Below are 24,783 nucleotides of genomic sequence, written 5' to 3' on the forward strand. Positions count from 1 at the left end.
CTCCCCCTCCTCAGAGTCGATGCTCACACATGTTGCCATTTCGCGGACAATGAAGCGTCAGTGTTTAGCCAGCTCCTCAACAGAGTAACAGAATTGATTGTGAAGATGGTAAAATACTACACATAGCACCTTAAAATATGCTGGGAAACATCTGACTTCTGCTGTCTATCGAAGAAAAATCTGAATTCCCAGTTCTCCAAGTCACAAATCTCAGTGTCTTTACTTTATATTTTGATATATTTCAAAGAAGCTTCCACCGTCTCTACTCGTCAAGTTAAAAATCTTTAAACAGAAAGTAAGGGCTGCTGTGCTTTCTTGTTTTTGGTGCTAGAACCAGTTCAGACCTAAAGGAGCAGTTCAACTTTTAACGTCTCCTGTGCCCCCCCTCCCCCCCCCTCTTCGTATTTAGCCCCCCCTTCTCCCAAAGAGTCCTCAACACTGCTCCTCCCCCAGCGAGTCTGTGTTCTCCCCCAGGTCTATGGAGGCTGACGTGGCTCTCTTTCCCCTCCCGGGCCCCGGTCCGGGACCTGTTCCCGGACCCGGACCCGGGCCCCCGACGACCAGCCCGCCTCTGGTTCCCCCGTGGCCTGGGTAGACCTCCACGGTGCTGGAGATGGACTGGAGGGAGCGGTCCCGAAAGTAGTGGAAGGCCTCCTGGTCCAGGTAGTTCTGCTCCTCGCGCAGGCCCTGCTCAAACAGCTTCCGCTTGTGTCGGAACTCGATCACCGTCTTGGTGTAGGAGTTGAGGGTGGTGACGGAGGCGGCCATGCAGCAGGTGAAGGAACCCCAAGCCATGCTGGTTTGAGAGAAGAAACACATTTAAAGAGATGAGGTGAAAATGAAGGGAGAGCTGATATGATTTGGACACATTTTGGGCAGAAATGAATGTTTCAGGAAAATAAACTGAAAGGATTTTAGCGACCTCGCTTTTTCTCCAACCTCTCCACCATCAGATCAAAGTTTTCTCTTATTTGCAAGTTATTGATGGATAATTGGAAACATTTTTACAGCAGTGTTCATAAACACTGACACCAAGAACAAGCCGTTTAACGCTCCTTATCCTGGGATTACTCCAACATACGTTTACCCCCTGATATGTAACTATAGGCAGCTTATTTCTCTTTTCTTTTCTGCCAATACTTTAAAACATCCATTGTAATCTGGAAGACAATTGTTAAGCTATCTTCCTGTGAACCAAAACGTTGGCCGGAGAGCGGACAAGATAAACCGTATGGTCGTCCATGCAGGGCAGATACGCAGGGAGCTACTCCGAGAGGGAGACGTGACCATCCAGATGGAGAAATGAGACAGTTATTGAACTAAAAACCACTCGAGAAACATCTGCGGGTGATTCATTGAATACCCCGAGCTCTTCAGCCATGGGCTTTCTTCCAGCTAATGTAAGCGGAGACACATAACTGATGAGCTGCTAATTGAGAGAGTGTCTCGGCTCTGAAGGGAATAGGCTGAGATACCAGCTGGTTAATATAAGGAAGCTAACCATCCCTCCAAGCAGAGTCAATCACTGCACGTCTAGGATGATGTCAAGCAGAGAGAAATAGACAAAGTAAAAGACACAAATACAGATAAAATACAAATTACTGATTCAATCCATCACTCTTTATCTGAAAAAAAAACCAGGAATCATCACTATGCTGTGATTTGATATTATGTGGTTTCATCTTAGTCATATCCATTACTCATATTTCTTTTATCTGTTCATAATATACGACCAATGTTGTCCCATATTGGAAGCTGAGGCAGAAATGAACAGAACAGAGGCACAATAATAAATCATAAAGTTCAGATGGAGTAACACAGTACAAATCACCAGCATGTTATCAAACATGGTCAATGGCACTCTTGTTACTGCTGTTTGAAAATATGTTGCATTGTGATTGAATTAGAATCAATAAGTGTGTCAGCTGAATGATTGTACATTCATGACTCCATTTTTCACATTTAGCGTCAAACTTAAGTTCAATTTAAGTACAATACGTTCCTCATGTTTCATACAGGCAGCTACTGCTCTACTAATATAACTACTGACTAAAATAACAACTTTATTCTTGTAAATGTATGACTTTATTCTCTTATGATTCTATTCTCAAAAAATGTGGGGATATTTCTCGGAAATGTACGACTTTGATCTCGAAATCTCTGATCATTTGAAATGATTTTGGTGCCAACAGAACTATGAAACCGTCAGTTTATTCTTAAATCTCTATATAGGATAATCATATGAGATGATATATTCTCCTGCACTGTAAACCCTCCTCTGCTCCCCCTCAGACTTTCGCATGTAAACAAACCATCAGGTTCAGATGAAGAGGCTGCTGTGGTAGCAGCCTGCTTGCTGCTGAGCCTCGTCCCTGTGCGGTTTCCTTCAAATACTAATCCGGTGATGAAATGTTCTGTGTTTACTCACAGATAAGATTTTGAAAGTTAAAGTGTATTTGATAAGCTTTAGTGAGACTTGCAATATTTGCCCTGAAAAATGTTTTACCCTCATTTTCCAAATCTCTAACATGAAGGTGGTGAAAACAAAATCATCGTCAGCCGGAGTTAAAATGAAAAACACAAGGTGGAAAATAAAGTCTCGATTTTGGAGATGCTATCAACAACCCAACATGCACAGCTTGTGTGATCCAGCTATGGTTTAAAACAGTATAACTTTGCCTCTGACTCTCTTACTTCAGTTTGTAGAACGCTTTAAAAAGAGCTAACGAGAGGGCGTATTGCTCATTCATCCCCCCTGAAAAGATCACATTCACACTTATGAAACCCCCTGAAGGAGATTTCTGTCCGTTTCGGTAAAGTTTAATTAATTCCTGCTGGGATTATTCCAATTTGACGATCCTGAATTATTCCTGCATGTTGAAAAGTGAGAGCCCCTCTCTTGAGCGACTGACAGAGAAAATCTCCCGTTAGGGTGAGTGACAGGTTCTTGTTTTTGTTTGTGTCATCTTAGTTATATTCATTCATTTTGCCTCGTATAATCTGAATAATTTTTAATGCTGCCTTTGGTGCATATTACATATCCCTACTGACACAAAACAACAAAATTACATGACCTTGGAAACAGCTGTTTTAAAAAGCCACTACACCATATAGCAGCTGTGAGCGTAACACATGATCTTCATTAGCAGATGCCAGAGCCAAGGATGAACCTTTAAAGCTTCTCTTTTTTTTTTTTGAGCTTGTCAGTCTGTTAAGTGCCCCGAGATCAAGACAATGGAAATATAAACAACAACTATTTTAACAAGTGGCCTATCGGCAGAAAAAAAATCACGTCATCCAATCAGAAACCCTGCAACAGCTACTGGTGAGATTCGTCTTTCATTGCAAGGTGTCCAATACCTGCGACTGATACGTGTGATTTATTTGGTTGTCTAGACACCGCTCTTCTCTGAGATTCTCCGTCCTTGATCCACAAATGAGCCACATGAACTCAGACAGCAGAAGCTGCAGCGGCGGCAGCAGCAGTGTGGCTTTACCTTCGAGCGGAGAGCAGAGAAGGTCAAGGTGCATCTTGTCTAGCTAATTATCTCCGAGGCAACAGCCCGGTCTCTCCCCGAGTACCTCATCATCACCGTACGCCGAGTGCAGAAACACTGCCGCAAAATATGTCTCCAGAAACATAAGTTAATGAGACAGACAAAGGGTTTGTTTGTTTGTTGGTTTTATGTTGCTGCGACGCTGGATAATTGAGTGTTATGCGTGCTTGTGTGGGTGAGTAGTACACTAACCAGAAGGACCAGCCGTAGTCCCAGCTGTGGGGTCTCCAGTCTTCGGGCCCCAGACTGACTGTAATCTGGAACACCTGTGTGTACATCATGTGGGCCACCATACCTAGTAGACCTGAAACACACAAACATGCTTATCATCAGTGGATATCTTTCTATCTTTCTTTTTTTTTTGGAGACAGTTTAAAAAAAGTAGGGGAACTTTTAAGGTTGCCCCCAAACTGACTTTTTGGTGTTGCAGCGATAGAAGCGGGTCAAGAGAAGTGGTTCAGATAGAAGTGATTGTACCCGACCTAAAAAGCCTCTGCATGTTTCTAATAAGCTCCACGAGCAGAAACGTGGTCAAACTAGGATCAATATTGGAGATGATTTTGAAAAATGGAGAGAGGTTAGAACACAGAAAGGTTTACAGACCCATGCAGAGCTGGATAAACACTGAAGCTTCAGAGTCCACCACATGGTGACCTGAGTGAGCATGGACTCTAGAGAGGAGGGGGGGGGACAGCTCTCTGCAATGTTTAGAATCTGGACTGCAGTACCCATTTTAACCACTAGGGATCAGAGTTACATACTGCTCCTTTAAAAACATCAGGGTGGCTGCTATCATTGCTGATTCCCCTTTAACTTAAAGAAGAAAGCGTCACAAATACACAAATAGAAAGGCTCTTAAACGTCACAGCGTCACCCGCAGTATGTTTTCTTGTTCTTACATAACAACAGTAACCCTCAGCAAAAGATGATCTGCCATGATAATTACCATTAACAAAACAACAGTAAATCAAATCACCTCTAAAATGCAGCTCAACATAAAATCTGTTATAAATCAGAACACATGTAACCATTCTAATTACTCATTATGCAGCTCCAATTGATTTAACTTTCCGGTTATAAGACATCCGATCAATTATAGATAGGGATGTAATCACTCATAAATGTACGGTAAATCAAAAGGCCACATTGTAAATGAGTCAATGAGAGAGGAATGAATCAATGCAGAGGTCATACATCACAACCACACCATCAACCGCAGACAACACTGGGAACGTGTGTGTGTGTGTGTGTGTGTGTCACGTGGAGTGTGTGACGGGTTATAGCCACGTGTGCATGTTTATGGTCGGTCTCACTGAGGTGGAAATAAAACTCAGCTGCTCCAGATTTACAGTTCACTATAAAAGAGCCTCGTTTCTCCTTGAGCCTGACACCTTGACGACACAGATTTCTAGGAATTGTGTTTCTGTGCGTGCGAGTTAATGAGAACATCTATTACCAACATTGTAAGGACAAAAAAAAAAAAGTGTTTTCACAGACACATTCTTGGGACTCCCTGTAACATAAACATTTAGAATTTGTAGGGTCGGGACTGGAACTGGAGTTAGGTCTGTTAGAGAGATCACAGGTGAAGGTGTGTGAAAGAATATGTTTTTGAGAGTAGAATAGAAATACTCAAGTGAAGTACAAATACCCCTTACTGTAATTGTACCTCAGCCCAGTGTATAAATAAATGTTCTTACTTACTTAATGCAACTGATAAGATCTCAATCAGATCAAATCAATGACTTGTGCTGTGACGGGGAAAAAAAGACGTTTTCAATCACAGCTTTTAATAGAATCACTCGTCTGATGGGAACATCCTTAGAGAGGCTGGAGGAGGAGGCTGATAGTGCGCAGTGTTTCTCTGTGTGTGTGTGTGTGTGTGTGTGTGTGTGTGTGTGTGGGATGACACAGTGCCAGCTTCTTGTGTAAGAGGTTTATCATGACTTGGGAGAAAAATCCCTGGCATGCAACACTGCGAAGGCTTCCAGGGGATAACCTCCAACCCCCCCAAAAACCCCAAATCACAAATCTGCATCAGTCTCCCTTCAACCCCGCGCGGCTCTTAGACTATTTTCTAAATGTATAATTATGAATTTTATATTTCTATCCTGATCCGCACAGAGATTACAAGATCTTTATTACTCTCAGGAAAAGGAACATCTTCATGAGATTGCTTACAAGGCAAATCAAGCTTCACCTACTTTCACAGTGGGGGACGGCATTTCAGGTCAAGTACCAAAACAGCAGTGATAGTATACTCCAATAGAAGTCAAAGTATTGAACTCCATTCCCATTCATTCACATACTTAGTACCTTCAGCTTGCAGCAGCGACAAGATCAAAAACTGCCATGTGGCATTCCACTTCAGTAACACTGGCATGCCGGTGTTTTTCATGGCATGCCATTCTGCATCTTCCTTGGCCAATTGCATGCCAGCAGGGGGCCAGCACGATCTACCACTTGTCTCTACCACCAGTACCGCCCATTTCCCACCACCACGGCCTCCACCATGACCACAGAAGATGCAGCTGAACTTATAATGCCATGCCTTGCATCACTCCAAAGAGGCATCTGTACTAATTTCAGCCTTTTTTATAGCCAGCTTAAATCTTTAAATCTGCACATGTTAAATTTACTAATTATCCCTGCACTCATGTTCACTTCATTTGTCTGTCTACTCGCCGTTATATTGAATAGTTTCTGCTTATAATATGTCTACACTCATGCACTTTAACTTATGTCAATACTGTCCATTTACTACTCTGTTTTTGCACATTTACATTCAATCTTCCATATTTAATCTTCCTATTTAAGACTAGTAATGCTAAGTTAAATCCTGGTTGTATATATTCACATTCTTAGTTTTGATATTTTTAGTACTTATTTACTTTGTATTTAATATTATATTGTGTTTAGATTTTCTAACGTTGTGTTTTTTACTCATATTGTGTGTTTGGATAACCTGCTGCTGTAACGCCACAATTTCCCAGTTTGGGATCAATGAAGTAATTCTATTCTATTCTATTCTATTTATCATGGGAGCTTAAATGAGAAAATATCTATGATGGTGGATCCTCACTTTAGTTATAGGTATCTGAAATGCTTCTTGGCTTGAGTGTAGTCAATGTATTAAGTAGTAGAAAATCAGTATCAGTGTCCAAACTGTCAACGACCTGAGGGTACATAGTCTTTAGGTTTTGGTTTTGTGTCGATCTTACCAGATAGGACGGTGAAGACGGCGGCGAAGGCGTTTAGTTTGAGTCCGTCGATGACGTTGCTGGAGTGGAAAAGCTCGAGACACATCAGGCTGAAGCCGACCACCAGCAGCAGAATGTAGAGCACTTCGGACACCACTGACAACCACAACACACCTGTGAACACGACATACAAAAAAACATTCAAATATACACCAGCTGAAACACACAGAGAGAGAGATAGTATCAGTGAGGCTCAAGATGCTCTTCACACAGTTTAATCTGCTGGGGAAACTACTGAGCCTTCAAAAATCAATGAAACAGAGGAGAGGATTCCTACAAAAGGAAATAAAAATAAATCTTATATTATGATTGTCTGCTGTAACTTTACAGGCAAGTTGCAAAATTTAATGGTAGCACTGTACCCGAGAATTCATTGGGAAAAAAACAGCACTCTAAGCTTTTATTTTGTAATGGTAAAAGTTGTATTTTTGGGAAACCCAAACATTGAAGCACAATTTTTACCCACTGTCTAGCTTCTCTGGGTTGTTTTTCCTTCATCCATACACAGTTCTCAATTAAATAATATGAAAAGTGGATTTTTCCTTATACAGTACTACAACACAGTCTCAGGGGCTTCTTCATTTTCATTCTTTCACATCAAGGACCTCAAAACTGACACAAAGTAAAACAGATCCTCATCAGATTTTGTGCAACGTTTTGAATGCATCACAATGCCGAGCGTCTTGACTGGGTTTAAAATGAACATGTTATCATATTAACATCTCCAGTGAGAGTCTGTCTGAGGGAGACATGGTCATTCAGAGGACACCAGAAGACTGGGATCCGTTCCAAAAGAAGAAATACATCAAACTAAATATAGCTTGGACTGTTGGGATAATGCTCCTCTGACTCTGTCTGTATTTTTCCTTAGTCATGCAGAGAGATACAGAAGTCCACATCCACAATAAGAAACACAAGCTGGTGTTTCAAGAAGTCCTTGACTCTCGATGTAAGGGTTTTGACTTATCAAACATCTGAAGCTTTTCCATTTGTTGTTCAGGGATTAAAACCAAGAGACATGCTGAAGAATCATGAGGTTAAATGTTTCGACTAAAGTTGAGCATACAGTGCGATTTCAGGCTATTAGACCGAAGTTTTGAGTCGTCCGACGGGTCGAATGCGTGCCAATCGAGCGTCATTAATCATGAGGTGTACACTGTGGCAAAATGGCCGATCATGGCCAGATCAGATGATTTTTTGGCACGTTTGATAATTGGGTTGTACGACTGCACACATTGCACAGTGAGAGCAGAGCCACGAGCCAATTCCCCGAAATCCAGGACTTTTTTTTCCTGGTAGTGTCTGCACAAACTGACAGGCAGTGTCCAAAATCCCCATGACAACGGCAGATATGCCTGTTTAATCTGTCTTCCCCCTCCTCATCATGAAAGAGACATCGGCAGGAAATATCAGCAGACCTCCAGTCGACGGGGAACATTTGCTAAGTCAAATGTCTTGATGTAATCCTCAACTTAAAGTGAAACTTATTTCTGGGCTTTAAGCTGACATTTGGATTGGACAATGGATAGAACAGGAAATCATGGAGAGAGAGTGGGGAATTAAATGTTAGGAAGTAGCCTCAGGTCGGACTTGAACCCGGGCTGCCGACCTAAACACTAGACAATCTGCCCCCCCCACCAGCAATGTTGATCGCGATCAAAATTCTGCAAGAGGGACACACCATTGACATTGATGGTGTCCTGACAACTGCAGCAGCTGATTAATGCTGGAAATGTCAGATCAAGGTGTAACAGTTATTGATCTGAGCATCAGACTTCGTTTAACTTCAAATCCCGGCAGAAATTGAATTGAGGCTGTAAGATAAAATGTTTCGATCAATCCTCAGTATTTAAGACTTGCCTGAAAAAAAGATCCTGTTAAGATTTGATCCAAGGTTTCCCTACAGAGGGTTCTACTTTGACTTCTTTAAATCCTCTTTTGACTAAACCAGTTGTGTTTCCAGTGAGTGTTAGCAAAAGGCTCTTATACGTTTACAATATTATCTAGACAAGAACTTTTTTTTAGATTAAATCACAGCGTCCACCTTCCCTTCTGGTCCTCTCCTGTATAGAGAAGGATGTGGATATTAGATTTCCATTTTTTGTTTCATTCTGACCTCCATGCACACACTGAAGGCGGGGCCGGGGACATGACATTATTCCTCCATCAATTGAGTCTTTATTCATTCTTTGGGTGTTTGACAAGCTGATGAATCTTTGGAGAATGATGATACATGTTTCTACACAGGCAGGACATGACACTGTGGGCTCAAAAATAAGGTGAATTATTTGCTTTTGATGGACCCACAGGAGTAAGGCAGGGTGATGTCTGACATGCACTGATAGGCTCTTTACTGTGTCGGCGGGGCCCTCTAGTCATAACACCAACGGGGGGAAAAATCCCATCATAGCAGAGAGAGACATTATGTATGATGACAGAAATGTCTTACAACTCTACTGTCCTTCTTCACGCTCTGGAAATGTGAACATTTTTAAAGCAGAGACGAGCTGACACACCGCAACAGAAACGGCCCTCGGGATCCAACCCTCACTTCCAGACTTTTTCTCTCCAATGATCTCCATATTGGTAATTTCTGAAAGGCAGGAGCTGCTCTTGAATCACTGAGGCTGACAACAGCAGCATTAAACGGGATTATCTGCTCTGCTCCGCTCTGCTGGGGATGTAGATGAGTTGGAAGTACAAACTCCGGGCTGAGTTTTCAATTTGTGCATCAGTCATTTAAAGGGGGGGGGCTGCTTGTACCCTGAACAGCCACGACTGGTTGTTAATTTATTGGCAAACTTCTCTGTAGGCTTGCCAAAGCAAACTTCATTCATATATTATGGTTTTGCGAAAAAATATGAAGTGTAACAACTGATTATTAAGGTAGAAAGAAGGGAAAAAATGTGCAGTAAAACCATTTCTATAAAGAGCAAATGATTGAGCTTTGTTCTAAGAATAAAAGAAACAACTTTTTATCCAATGTTCCTGTGCAAGACAAACATGAGATAATCTTGATTATTAAAGGGAGGTATATACAGAAGCTTAATTAATATACCTGCAGAGGGTAAATGTCATTGGCTATCAATGTAACATAAATAAATATCTACTGCTGTGTCTTCATTTATCAGAAAATGATCCTAGCAACAGAGTTTTTAGCTTGTGTCCTACAAGCTGTGATGAAGTGTCTTCCTGTAGAAAGCTAATATACAAGTTTCTAATGGGATCTTTTTGACGCTTAAAATACAGATTTCAAGACAGACAAACAGCAGATAGTCAGAGGGAGCTGATACAGAAAGACTGGAGATAGAAATGAGTCAGAAGATATCAGGTAGTGAAAGAAAGGATGGGCAAAAACCCCCTCTGGAAGCGTGAGTGATAAAAGCAGCAATAACCGCTTTACGGTGTCAAGGTGCAAAATAAATGTGATGTGCTGCTCATATCAGGGAGGAGAAACTACAAACCTGCAGAGTCTCAACACCTGAAACCTTTTACAACGACAAACAGTAAAACTCAGCAGCATTTCCTCATGATGTTGTTTTTCTTTTTCACCATGCTCGCGGCATCTCGTCCCACACCTCAGTCCAGACTGAAATATCTCCACTCCTGGATGGATTGCCATTAAAGGAGCAATATGTAACTCTGACACCTGGTGTTTAAAATAGGTACTGCAGTCCAAATTCAAGAAATTGAAGAGAGTTTTTTTCCCTACTCAGGCTGCCTGTCAGGACTTATTCTGATTTCTTATTAAAGACCTTCTTGTCGCTGTGTCACCCAAACATCACTCTGGCTCCTCATCAGATTTAATCTCCAACCAGTCCATGGATTTACATTTCAAAACGCCTGCTAGGGAATCTCACAATGCAACAACAATATCAACCAGAATGATTCTCTGTCGTATGAATATGTATCAGAAGACGTAGCACAGACTTGATCGAACTGAGCGATGCGTTTGGGGCGATTTAACCTGCAGCGCCAATAACAGGAAGGAAGCGGCTCGTCGAACCGCATCTCACCTCTCATAATTACTCTGCGGGCTTCTTTGTGTTTGTGTGTTTTCATACGTGTGTCAGTGGAGCCAACAGTTATACATAAAACATGAACACAGGAAGAAGCCCAAGCTTACCAAAAAACATAATAAAAAACTGATGAATAAAAAGTGGAACTGAGTAGCCGCCGCAAGACGAGGCAAGTTCATTTAAGAGCAATTAAAAGTGAAAAACAGAACAAAAAGAGTACGACAAGGAAATATGAAATCCAGACTAGAAATCAGAATACAAAATATCAATGTCATGATCAAATATGGTGATGCTTTAAATACTTTAAAGAATTATTAAGAGCTTGTTTTGGTGGAGTTCTCTACTCCGCTGGTGGATCTCTGAAGCATGACAAGTATTTTCTAAATTCCATCTAAAACAAATGCAATTAATTTGATTAAAAGACGACGCTGAGCGAGTCATGGACACAGTGGTCCGGGTGTTTGTTCAGAAATAACTTGAATCTGACTGAGAGGCAGCTGTGTTTTTGGAATACACAGCAGTGGGCACGTCGGGGCTTAAAGGAAGCCAGATTTACATATCGTATCCTTGTGTGAGAAACAAGGTCGCTCTGCTCAACACATCATATCATCGACCACTGCTACGTGCAGCATCATGCTCGTCTTCCAGATGGCATTAACAGATGAAACCATCAGAGAACTTTTATTAACTACCTGCTCTGCATGAAACAGCCAATTAGAGGCTACGCCCACATGCAGCAAAAATGTTCCTTTTTCTTCTGGACTTTAAAATATTCCTTTTTATGAGCCGCAGGATGTTTAAACACCCCGCTCTGTTGGATATAACGTGCTCCTCACTTACTGCAGTAAGAAGAATCTGGAGGAGGTATGCTCTCATTAACAAGCACCTGATGCGTGTTCTGCATAATGGATCTTATTAAAAAAGGCAAGATGCAGGGCGCACAAAAAAAGATCACTCACATCATGTTCCAGAGATGGTGAGAGCAAATGCGGTTAAACTTGTTGCGTTCTTGGTCGTTAGCATCCAACCTCTTCAAACACAACAATTACTAAGAAGTGAGTTTCTTGCTATCTTGACGTTAGCTTGGAACTAGAAACTCAGCAGTGAAAAACCACCCTGAACAAAATGTATATGCCCTTTATGATTAAAAAAGGTTTGCCGACACATATTGACCGTACAGGCCGACCCCGATCTCCTGAGAGGAAATCTATAAATTCATGAAGGTAAAAATATCAGCGCTAATCAGCAATGACAAACTAAGATTTACAGACTTTCTGTGTTCCTCTGATAAGGTTCATCTCTTTTTTTGTTCAGGGTATCGTTGATGTAAAGAAATCACAATTCCCTTGTTACAACTTTTTACACTTAAAAATTATCTCAAAAGTCTGCCAAGTTAAAAATCTGGATGTGAACACACAGCATTGGCCTCGTTTTTTTTTTTTTTTTTGTAAGCTTTCAGGCTTCTATTACTTCCATAAATCACAACTGACACAGCACCAGACAAGACTGAGCTTGTTTCATATCAATTAATAAATGTCACTTTCATTCCGCTGCCTCCTTCGTCAATATAATCACGCTGAAAGCCTCAGGAAGCTTCAGATAAAGTGCTTGTAGATTTTCTCTAAATGCGATTGAAATCACATTATCGAAGACGGAATCAGAAGTCGTCCCCCGACAAAAATGTGTTCATCTTCAAAACGGACAATCTGGCACTTCGCATTGTGACCGGCCAGGAAAAAAGTTCACTCTTTAAACAACTTCTTCCTCTCCTTATCTTCTGTTCATGACGCTGCAACACTGTGAACGATGAATTTACTGAGTAAGGACCAAGAGGAACTTTCTGGGGCTGGGAAATGAAGCCGATGCTCAAGTGCCAAAAACTGCAGTTCTACATATGGCCACTTGAGGCTGGCTCCAGGTACCTTGTAGTAGGGCTGGGTGATATGGACCAAAACTCATATCTTGATATTGATTAGCTGAATGGCGATACTCGATATATATCGATATGTATTTTATTAACAGTGAAAACACATGGAAAAATAAACTACCTGTTTGTGAATTTAAATAGTAATATTATAAAATAAAAATGTTCCTTAAATACAATAAAAGAGAGAGAGAGGAGGAGCAGGGTTAAGAGGGACAGACAGTCAGTCATCATCAGTGAGATGAGAAAAAGGTGACCTGACACCTCTGTAACGTTATTTTAATGCAACATAAACTATATCGATATTAATGATATCGTCTTACCCTATATCTTGTTTGAAAATATATCGATATATCTTAAAAACTCGATATATTTCCCAGCCCTACCTTGTAGGATGTACGCCGTACGCCTTAAGGAATAGGCCATAGTGCCAGATGGCTAATTTTGACGACATAGTATTTGCTAGCGAGACCCTCTGGTGGTCCCTTCAAACCCCAAAAAGAATGGTGACCGCCTGAATGTCAACCCGACGCCTTAAAGGTCCCATATTCTTCTTTTTCTGGTTTTATATGCTCTTTAGTGTGTTTTCCATGTGTCCTGTGCATGTTTAGGCACATCTATGTGCAAAAATTCAAAGTCCGCGGAAACGTGGCTTCTCCTACGTCCTCCTGTTAGCTGTAGCATTAGCCGCATGTAACGCTCGGTTCTAGCCCCCCTCGATAAAAATGTGTCAGTGCGGCGTCATTGTCAGGGTGAGATCACTGATCTAAGCCCATTGGCTCGTTGTGGCAAGCCCTGCAGCTCATGTTGAAATTTCCAAGAAGCGTGCTGAGCAACTGACCAATAACGACAGAGCGGATCGGCAGACCAATCAGAGCAGACTTGGCCCACGTGGGGTCTAACAGTGTGGGCTCAACAGAGTGCAGCTGACGGACTCAGAGCGGAGAGGGAGCAAGGAGGAGCAGTACATGAAAACAGACACTTTATCTATTGTGAACGTACAAAAGTAGGAACATAGATTAAATATACGAACCCCAAAAAGGGCAGAATATGGGCTCTTTAAAATCATGGTACACAATCCAAGTGGTAAAATTACATTTGCTTTATCCACTTTTTATTTGAAGTCTTTGAGTCAGACAACACACAACCCATTGAATTTTCCTGTAGTTAAGTTGTGATGCACCTTTTGAGATGAGCCAGTTTGGGTGTTGAATATTTAAAAAAGAGAACTGTTAACTTTTGTACAAAAAGATAGACACATATCGTTTATTGTTAGCAGATAACTAAAGTTGAATTTAAAGAAAAGAGGCTTCTGGAAACTCTGAGCACCCACAGAAACAGAGCATGTATGTCCTTTTTTGTTTTCCTCGTGGTTTCTCTGTTCCTGTAGAACAGGTGGGGAGCGGCAGGGAGTGGCGGCAGAGCCTAATGACCGTCATTACTCACCTCTCTCCGACGCCGGGGCGAGATCAATGAAGCTCCGACACTTCTCACCTGAGAGAGGGGCAGAGAGGAGAAAGGGGGGGGGGGGGGGGGGGGTGGAGGAAATATAGAGATAAAGAAGGAAAAGGTGAAATGAACTGGGAATGAAGCCGAGAGGAGGTGTGAGAAAAGGGAAGGAGCGAGAGGAATACAGGTAGAGGTAGAATGAGGTGATTAATGAGAAGGAGAAAAAGATGACAATGAGGCACAGAAGGGAAGGGAAAGGATAAAATGAGCATTAGTGTCACAACGTCAAACCAACAGTACAGCTAATAATGCATTAGGCAGGAAAACAACGACAGTGATTTAGAGATTATACCATAATGTTCCATGATGTTCCTCTAACCAGCGCTGGAGGAATATTGAGCTAATTTACTGAAATCAAAAGAATCTAAACTGCAAAATCCTGCATTAGAAATAGTTACAAAAGTCATTTCTCTTAAATAATTGTTCATCATCATGAAAGAAATCTTGGACTGATGGTCTCTCTTTCCAAGGACAAACATCATTTTGACTTCAGACTCATGACGCGTTCATGAGTCTGGCCCTCATATTTTTTTTAAACATTATGATTTTTTATGGTCTTTTCATGCCTTTATTGTAGAGATAGAGTGGACAGAGTTGCAAATTAGGGACAGGGGAGTTGGGAATGACATGCAAGCAAGGAGACAAATGTTGGATTGGAAGCTTCAAGGACAACTACATCTTTACATGGGGCGCACGCCTTAAACACTTATCCACCGGTGCCCCAAAACAAAGTTTGAATGGAAAGTGTGATGTTTCAGTTATTTTACTGTCAGGTTAAAGATATTTTGAATCCCTTTTATTGCTGCCATAATATCCTGAACTTGTGAATTATCAGTCATCATTATTCAACTACTGGACCTTAAGACCGATTTTCTGGTATTTTCCTCACATAATGTCAGTGCAGTATTCATGCACTCAGTGTTTCTGCAGCATCACTTGGGCTGCAGAGAGTTGATCAGAGCTCGGTTGGGACCCTGCAGGTCACAGATCAGCAGCCACAACACGAGCCATAACTCAGCCTCTGCAGTGTCTCGGGCAGCGAAGAGGCCCATCCATAACCAGCATGACCACCAGCATCCTCAGACAACCCCCCCCCCCCCCCCCCCCCCAAGCCCAAAACCTCCACCCGCCCAACAACAGATGAAGACACTGTGTGTTCCCAGATACTGAAGATGATTTAAGTCTTTGAGGCTTAAGGAGACCTGAACTGAAACGTTGAATCTATAATGAAAACACTGCTGTTTACCAACCGTATCTGCCTTTTGAAATCAGATACATAAATCTTCTCCTAATCAGCCCCACGACTTACAAATAAGATTATTATTAAGTGCTTAATTACATACATTATGCAAGCTAAGAGGGAACTCTGAGAATATTAAGCTTTGTAAAGCAGAAAGCTGACCAAATACATAAACCTTCAAGAAGCTCAGTGACGCCCAGAAAAGACAAAACAACATTTTGCTCCGTCTCTTATGTTCTCTTTTTGACGTATGCACTCCTGAAAATATTCTAAATAATTTCCGGAGGACTGCTCCGGAGATTCTTCTGATCTGGCTGTTCACACGTGCTCCTCACAGCTGGAGACTGGTCATACATTTCAGCATGATGGACGTTATAACATGTCACAAAACTCAGGGAGACTTTTACGAGCAAGAGCGTTCTTGTTGCCAAGGAGCAAATTCAAAATGAGCAGAACTTTTGCATGGTTGCAAAAAAATGTATTTGACACTCCAATTGTAATCTCTTAAAAGTGTTTTTGGGTGTCTGAGGAACAGGACGTATGAGCTCCTTCCTAAATCTTCCTTTAAGTGGTCGCCTGAAAGTGATGAAGGACATGGCAGACATCTGTCTTGTCCCCTGTGCTCTCTGCTTTCCCTCAGTGAGATTATGATCTGACCCTCTAATAGTCCTGCTCAAGTGTGGCTCATTCTCTTTTCAAACCTCAGCTCTCAGTTATAGGGCTGCATGATCTATCATAAAAAAAAATCACAATCTCAATTCACACATACTGTACTATACATGCAAGCTAATTTCTAAATGATGGTGATTCAAGCGCTCATATTTCCCTATGCGTTCAGAACAATCTGCAAACAAGAAAAAAATCACAAATATCCCAGTTCAGTCACACTCACACAGCATGTGGCAAAACACGCATGTAATTCATTGATCAGGCCGTAGACTAACCTATGAGTGCACCATACAGTACCGCTCTCATATTTCTTCCTCATTCACGCTCTCCCCTGTCAGTCACTGTAACTATAGTAACGGAGAAACAGGGAAGGCAGTGACACAGGTCGACAAACACAAAGGAGGTTGCTGCACAGTTTTCCCTTAAAAAGTGAACAAAGATGTTCACCATGTTAGAGAATCGGGATCTACATTTCTCAAGGAGAAAACTTGTGATTCTACTCGCAGTACATGACTCTGAAGTGGCCGTAAGCAAGGTCCTGTAAAACCTGGTTTCTGGCATTTTGTCTAAAAAACGTAAAAGTGCAAGATTAATCATTCTGTAGTTGAAGAAAATTCTTTGACATCCACCTTTTGATAGCCATGATTCAGTTTCTGAGGGGGTTAAGGCAGTTGGGATAGGTCTTTTGGAGTGGTAGGTATAACTGTGTATCATCAGCGTAGCTAATTTCATTTAGTTTTAAACCTTGTATCTAAGCCATCTCTTCTGTTTTCCGCTGAAACTTTTACCTAAACTGAACCTAAAGGATAATTACAGCTGCTTAAAAGTTAGTCAATCATTCCCCTCTTGTAAAAATTCTTCACACTATTCAACCAAGTCTGCAGAGCAACTCCTCTGAGGCAGATGTGATTCATATTTCTCAGGGAGAAAACTTGTGATTCTACTCGCAGTACATGACTCTAAAGTGGCCGTAAGCGAGGTCCTGTAAAACCTGGTTTCTGGCATTTTGTTGCCCAAAATCTAAAATTGAAAGTTTTATCATTCTGGAGTTGAAGAAAATTCTTTGACATCCACCTTTTGATAGCCATGATTCAGTTTCTGAGGGGGTTAAGGCAGTTGGGATAGTTCTTTTGGAGTGGTAGGTATAACTGTGTATCATCAGCGTAGCTAATTTCATTTAGTTTTAAACCTTGTATTTAAGGTAATTTACAGCTGCTTAAAAGTTAGTCAATCATTCCCCTCTCATAAAAATTCTTCACACTATTCAACCAAGTCTGCAGAGCAACTCCTCTGAGGCAGATGTGATTCATATTTCCAAGGTTAGAACTCGAGGGAAGTTAAGCGAGCGAGTGAAGGGAACAGAGGAGTGTGTTTATGACTTGTTGAGCCGCAGTGGAAAGTGTGCCACAGCTGAAAGGTGAGCAGCTCGGCGTCTGATTAGGACATGAATCTAAAATGTAATTAAAGAGGGTGGCGGGCTCGTCCGTGACCTGCCGACAGGACTAACTAACAGCACGATCAGTATTCTTACTCCTACCTGCTGCACATAATCAGACGACGGTGCTCAAAGATGACAATTAACCAAAAAATCCAAATGATCACGCTCCCAGTCTCGGAGGTAGTAATGGAATAGAGTCATTTAAAGAGGCTTCAGGTGGTTTCAAGTTTCTTTTTTGGGGATATTATTCTCCACTCTCACGCTTACCCCACTTGTTCATTGTGCCCTGCAGCTAGCAGCTCTGCAGTCCGTTGAACGTGGGATCTGAGGTCATTCAGGGCTAATTGCAGCTCTAATGAGTATGAATGGTTTTGTGAAACAACGGCTCACGTACCATATCTTCAAAAAATGTGGCCCTGTCTGCATCCTGTGATTAAACACTAACAAAAACTACACTGAAATGGATTAGCTGAATACTATTATGAATTGTTTAGCACTGATTAGCAAGTCTGTGCTCACATCTGGCTTGTTAGCTTAGCTCGTTACTCGTCTATGAAACCAGCTGATGAGTCGACCCCGGGTTTAACTGTACTTAGATATCTTAATCTGGTAACCCCTCGCTCCTCTCCACCTTCATCCAAAAAATTAAAACAACATGAAGATGGAAAAAACATTGAACTCCAGGCTTCAGTACACTAGTTCACTTGGTCAGTGCTGTCAACCAATCAGAGAACAGTATGATGACGGTCCTGCAAAAAGTAAGTTCCTTATAGTAATATTATTTTAATTGCAATCATTTTGCTAAACTTTACAAAGGAAATATTGAGTAATTACTGCAGGGACATGATAAATGAATGAATATGTTGATTAATGGAAGAAGTGCAGAGGAATGAAAGACGCTGCTGATTGGTGCAGGGAGAAAACTTTGCAGCGTTTACAGGCAGCTCAGTTTGGTGTCAAAGTGAACTCTGCAGACTAAAGCCTGTTCTTGGAGCGCCAGCTCTAGTTTCTCATTACTGCTCAGCTTACGGCGTCTCTTCAACGGTCGTGCCAGACTGAAGTGATGTAATGAATTAGTAAGCCTCGACGAAGTGACCACGGCAGCGTGTCTCTTTCATTTTAAACTTTGATGGCGGTCACTGTGGCTACATACGGATGTGACAGCAGCAGAGTGATAGTGGAAAAACACACTGATCACAACTGGATCCCTAACTGTCCGTCTGTGAGAAATCAAAGGTTCTCTGCTCTGAGGAGGATGCTGAGAGAAGATGCATTAAATCCCAGAGGCAGCCCTGATGTCTCAGTGAGGTGAATTATCGTTTTGTGTTTCTCCTCCAGAACACCAAATGACCACCTTTCCCTTGACTCCATTTATGGGGGGGTTTGGCAAAGTTGCAGTTTGTCTTATTAAGGCAATATTTTCAGGATAAGGTGGCTGACGTTCAATTCATTTAATTGCAATTATTAGCAATGTCGGTCTATGAATGTGTATTTTGGATTGTCAGTGAGGGCTAACCCTCCCTCTTTGCTCGCACCCTGTTTGCCTGTTTGCATGTCTCTTATTCTGTGGTCACTTAGCGTTGGCTGTGCACTCGGGAGCGTTTGTTTGAGTGCTGGGAATAAAGGCGCTGCATGTCCAAACTGAGAGCAGGTGAGCTCACTGAAGTCCCAAAGTACGACTTCCCAACTCGTAAACTGGGACCATCCGAGGAGCTGCAGCATCAGTCCTGTCTGCTCTTTCAGGTGTTTGGAGTTTGCATGTGAGTGGAGCGGGGAGGGTCGTCAGCTGTTACCCGCTCAGCCTTCTGAAAGGCGTTCAGGCCCGCCTGATTGAGACGCTCACTGCTGGGACTGCTGCTTCGCTGCACTCATCACAAACCTCATGCATTCCCACTCACACAGACAGTTCAGACATGACTGATTCTTCATTCTCACATTTCATATAAGTTATCTATCTGCTGTTGTGGCCTCCCTCTTTGTTACCAGCCCTGAGCCAGGTGGGAACAAGTGTGACCGGGATTAAAAAAAGGTCATAATCATTCATAATCTTACGAGTATGAGGTCGTAAATTTACGAGAAGACAGTTCTAATATGACGAGATGAAAGTTGTACATTTACAAGAAATCAAAGTCGTAAATTAACAAGATTCAATTTAAGAGCTTGAAGCTGTGAATTTTAAGAGATCAATGTCATAAAAGAAGAAAGTCGTTATGAATCTTCGTCGTACATTTACGAGTCCAAAGTCTCAGGAAGTCGACATTAAAGTCGTATTCACGAGTTTAAAGGCGTAAAATTTACAAGAACATCTGAATCAATGTGCGGCACGTGATGGAGAGACTCAAACTCTAATCTTAACGGCGCAGAACTTTTCGTTTTGGTTTCAGCCCCAAAATGCTCATTTTGGATGTTCACGTTCCTGCGTCCAGACTCTTTTTTTTTTTGTTTTCATATTTTATTCTCCGTGTGCTAATTATAGATTCAAGTCACCAAACACTCCGTGGGCCTTTTTTTTAGTGAGCTGAAGTGAAATGAAAAGTGAAACCCCCACGAGACCGGGGCGATGCAGTAATGTGCAGGTCTGGTTTTGGAGCGTTTCCAAAAGGAGTTCACTGTGAGTTCATGTTCCTCGATGAATTAAAACCAGAGTCAAACGGGGCAGCGCGAGTACTGAGACGGAGGTCTAATCTGTAGAAACACAAGTGACAACACCTGAGTGGATTTAAGAATTAAGTCCTTCATTATTCACCGTTTGCAGAAATACGAGCGCAGTAAATCTTTTCTGTGGGAATTTTAAAGCCGTAATAAAAATCTGTTAATCTACTTTTCTTTGTTGGATTTGACTCTTCTCACAGTTTCACAGAAATCAGCACTGCAACTACTGCATGTTTAAATTCACCCCATCTCATTTTAAAGGAGGAATGTGCGACTTCTTGTTCCAGCAGATGTCGCCCTTGAGCACCAGCAGGAAACCAAAACAAACTGCTGTTCGCGCGTCAATGTCACTTCTCCCTCACCGACCAATCAAAACCTTGAAGGGGCGGGTCTTCTGATATCACCGTTTGTCGACTAATCTTGGAGCATAAAAAAAATCTCCCAAGTCGTCTTTCTGAAGGAAAAATGTCAAGGTCTGTAGACGCTGCTGACTCCTTTTCATTATTTCATGTTGCCATGGTGATGCTTCCCCTAAATAAAAACAAATATTAAGTTGAAGGAGCTATTGAACGACAGACCTAACAATCACTGCTGAGGAAAGCAGAACTTTTAAAGTTGATTTAATAAACGTCTTTGTACTTTGAGTTACCTCTGTGTCTGAAATTTGCCCCAGTAATAAATCTCTCTCCTGCCTTTTGTTTTGTTTTGCTCCAAGTAATTCACTCCAAGGACAATCAGTTCAAGGCTGGGCTCGGCACAGTGCAGCGGCGCTCTGTTCAGAGCTCTTAAAGGAGCCTTCAGAAACCTCCTGAGTATCTTCAAACGCCTTCTCAACACACACAACCTTCACCTGAGGATTATTTTTAAGATGCTACGTCTGTTTGTATTTTCATCTCGCATAACTTTGTTGAGTTTAAAACACAGCCGAAATGCAGACGATTAGTTCAGATGCAGAATTGAAGCTGTACATAAGTAGCAGTGGTCATAAGCAGACTCATTCATAGTTTCCCAGATGTTTGGTGCAGTCAGTTGCTTGTTGAGCCGTTAGATGATGAATGTTACAAAACATTTTCTGGTGCTCTAAATTGTGGTCTGGTTCCATGTGCACTGCTCAACCTGTGTCTCCTATTCCCTTGTACCTTTTGACACAGAGGTTAAGGTTTTAGGAAACTTTTGTGCTCGTGTCAAAGTGACATTTTTGTTCTTATCAGTTAATCCTTCAGTCTGTAAAGTGTTAGTAAAGGTGGTGTAGACATATCAGTTCTTAAATCTTACAGGTGACATCTAGAAATGTGGGGTCAGAATCCAGAATACAAGCAGTAAATCTTCATTTTTCAGGAAATGAAACTAAAGAATCTGCTGTATTTTGGTTGAAAAGTGACGTCAGCTGCCAAACGAATGTGTGTTTATCAGCTTACTGATCAACCCCCTCTTCTCTTATGAGAAGCAAGAGTTTGACTTCAGTGTGTTCCTGTTCAGTTAGAATTCTAGATTCACATCGACCAAATTACAACTGGAAACTGCTACAAACACACGCACACACACACAACCACAACCCTGTCCTATCTGTTATCAAGCCACACTTAAGCAATACAGAAATAAACAGCCTCTTTCTCGCTCTTAAAACTGAAGTTGTGTCATTTTTACGCACAAAGATGCGTCTCTTTGTTGCGTGCGTAATACCCGAGTGACCCGTTGTCATCCAAAGAGGGATTCAACCAGAGGAGCTCTGATTTAAGGGATTTAAGACACAAATATCTAGGGACAAGACAGAAAAATATTCAGAGAACGAGGCTGAATTATTCGTAAAGTAAATCTCTTTTCGTGATTGCAGCCCAAACTGGATCTCAAAGTGCCCAGGACACAACTCCGCCTCTAACAGCGAGATAACTCCTGGTCTGGTTAGAGATTGACAGTAAGGACTCCAGGACCGATGTGCCCACCTGCCTCGTGGATGTTCTCCTCGCAGGAGTACCAGATGCCAGTGTGGAAGCGGCGGAAGAGGAAGCGGTCGTCCCCGGTCTCCCAGCTGTAGTGCACCTTGCTCGGGTCCGTCTCGTTCACGCCGTAGTCGATGCAGTTGTGCCGCCGCTGCTTGCTGCAGTTGGGCTTGGGGACCCGCTGGGTGCCCTCGCACCAGTACGTGGTGATGAAGGCGGTGGTGGAGAAGAACAGGGCCACGAGGTTCAGACCCACCGACAGCAGCGCGCGACATTTCCGCGTCGTCTTCATGGTCTCGACCGCGTCCCCGCAAACGGCGAGAAAGTTCATCCAAGAAGGAAGAGACAGGAGGTGGTCAGAGGAGGAGGAGAGGAGGCATGGCGCGGGGAAGACGCACAGAGAAATTACGCGCGTCTCTGCCTCTTTTTCTCTTCTTTGAGTGAGTTTTTCCTCCAGGTGAGAGAAGTGACAGGTGGTCCGGACTCCCCGAGAGAGAGAGCAGGAAAAAAAAAACGTCCTCCTCCTACTTCAGCATCTCATCCCGACATCTTTCAGCATCACCGAGAGAAGAGAACTGACTGAGAGAGAGCTGGACGATGACTGAGGAAGCGTGATCTCTCTCTCTCTCTCTCCCTCTCTCTCTCTCTCTCTCTCTCCATCGTCCTTCTGCGTCATAGGACTGCTCGTATAAAAACAATTGAGGCAAAGTGAAAGAAAGCTGATAATACCTCACTGCATTAGCAAACTTTTTGATGTAAAAGGAGATGCTGTGATGCAAATTTCAGACTTCCAATAAAGACAATAAAGTTTTATGATAGGCAAGTTGCACCTTTCAGACACCAGTGTGTTTTACAGGGCCCCATCAAGCATTTCAAACATTTCACAAAATAATATTATGTGTCTCCGTGTAAGAAACACATGCTGACGTGAAAATACAAACAACATTAAAAAGTTTTAAGAAAGTGATAAAAACACAAGTTTAAAACAGCAGGTAAAAAGAAGAGGCGGCCGATTTATTGGTCGGGCTTTAGTTGAACAAAGAGGATTTAAAGGCTTTATATGTGATTTTTTGATCCAGCAGATGTCGCCCTTGAGCACCAGCATGAAACCAAAACAACTGGCGCTGCATTGTTGTGTTAGCATGCTAATGCTAGCGATCTTTATTATGCTCGTATCTTCACACTGCATGTAAATTTACCTGAAATGAGCGTGATCTAGAAACACAGTTAAGCAGTGAGTACAGTATGTTATTCTTCTTTTCTCTAGTCCCTCAATTAAACAACTTTTATACACGAGGGGAGGAGTCAGCCGGCCGTCCGGGCGATGTAAACAAAGTGAAGATAGGACTCTGAAAACTCTGAAAACATCACAGACAGTGGGACTCAGGTGTTACACCCATTGTAGACAGTCATGACTCACAGAGTTATTTTCAGAGGAGATACTTGATTTATATTTAAGTGTGAACAATCACATATAAAGACTTTAAAGTGTATTTATGGATGCATGTTTCACAATGTTCAACAGCTCATTACAGACGCTGGTCTCTTCTCCTCCTTTCACTTTTCATTGGCAGCATTGTTGCAGGACATTTTTTTGAGAATGAGCATTAAAACGGTTTAGTTGATTTTAGGGAAACCCCACTTCACAATGACAAACCTGCAGCACAAACTGTTCAGTATCTGATATAACACACCTCTCAGTTGTGCGTTTTTTCAGGTGTGACCCCCCGGTGATGAATACATGTAGAGACCCGGCCGTCCTTTTTTTTTTTTTTTTTTCATCGATCCGCCCACAGAGAGCTCACATCTCCAGGCACGAAAATCATCAGTGACAAGTCCGAGCCGCCCACCCCACCCATCCATCACCTATTTTATGGCCCCCACCCCCAGATCAATACAAACCTGCCCATGCCTGAGTGTGTGTGTGTGTGTGTGTGTGAGAGTGTATATGTTGTGTGTGTGATGTATGTCAGCTGGGTCTGATTCGCTGTGACAAAGCACTTCAGGAGGGTCAATAAACAGAGCAGAAACCGGTGCGTTGATAAATGTGAGATAAAGCTGTTGGATTTATCTGTTTAACAGTGACGACATGAGCACTCGGGATGGATAATTGCGCCGCTCCGAGGGAAACATGTTTGAACTCCAAGTCCAGCGCGGGATGAAAGGGATCTGTTTTCCAGATCAGAGAACATTTCGTCCTCGATAGAGCAACGTTTTTGAGGCTCTTTTTCTCAGAAGTGAGACGTATGGACTCTAGATCAGGTAACTTCAGTTTGTCAAGAAGTCGCTTTGTGACCCACACTGAGTCGTTCAGTAGACTCCCTATCCTCAAAAAATGTCATCTTTGTCGTCTCCTTAATGAATCTTAAGAACTTCCTCATCCCCTAAAAAGAGTGTGATGTGTTGTATTTTGATATACTGTATGAATCAGAGTTGTCAAAGAACCAAATCCACTGTGTTTTTTAGAAGTGACACTCTCCATTGTTTGAACATGAAACCAATGCAAAGTGCAACAACTGCAGTTCCTTAAGTGTCCACTTGAGGCTGGCTGCAAAAGCCATCGAATCCCCATTAG

General features: G+C 42.2%; 1 protein-coding gene across 1 annotated transcript; it reads right to left on the bottom strand.

Annotated features, from left to right (window-relative positions):
- Positions 1-432: 432 nt before the first annotated feature.
- On the bottom strand, positions 433-22,889 carry gsg1l (gsg1-like). The gene is made up of 5 exons (XM_061026912.1): positions 22,212-22,889; positions 14,207-14,254; positions 6,779-6,931; positions 3,750-3,861; positions 433-796 (listed from the first exon to the last, which is right to left on the bottom strand). The coding sequence occupies exons 1-5, from the start codon at positions 22,537-22,539 to the stop codon at positions 433-435; spliced, it is 1,005 nt and encodes a 334-aa protein (XP_060882895.1). The 5' UTR covers positions 22,540-22,889.
- Positions 22,890-24,783: the final 1,894 nt, after the last annotated feature.

This window comes from Labrus mixtus, chromosome 20 (assembly GCF_963584025.1).
Source record: "Labrus mixtus chromosome 20, fLabMix1.1, whole genome shotgun sequence".
Taxonomy (NCBI): Eukaryota; Metazoa; Chordata; class Actinopteri; order Labriformes; family Labridae; genus Labrus; species Labrus mixtus.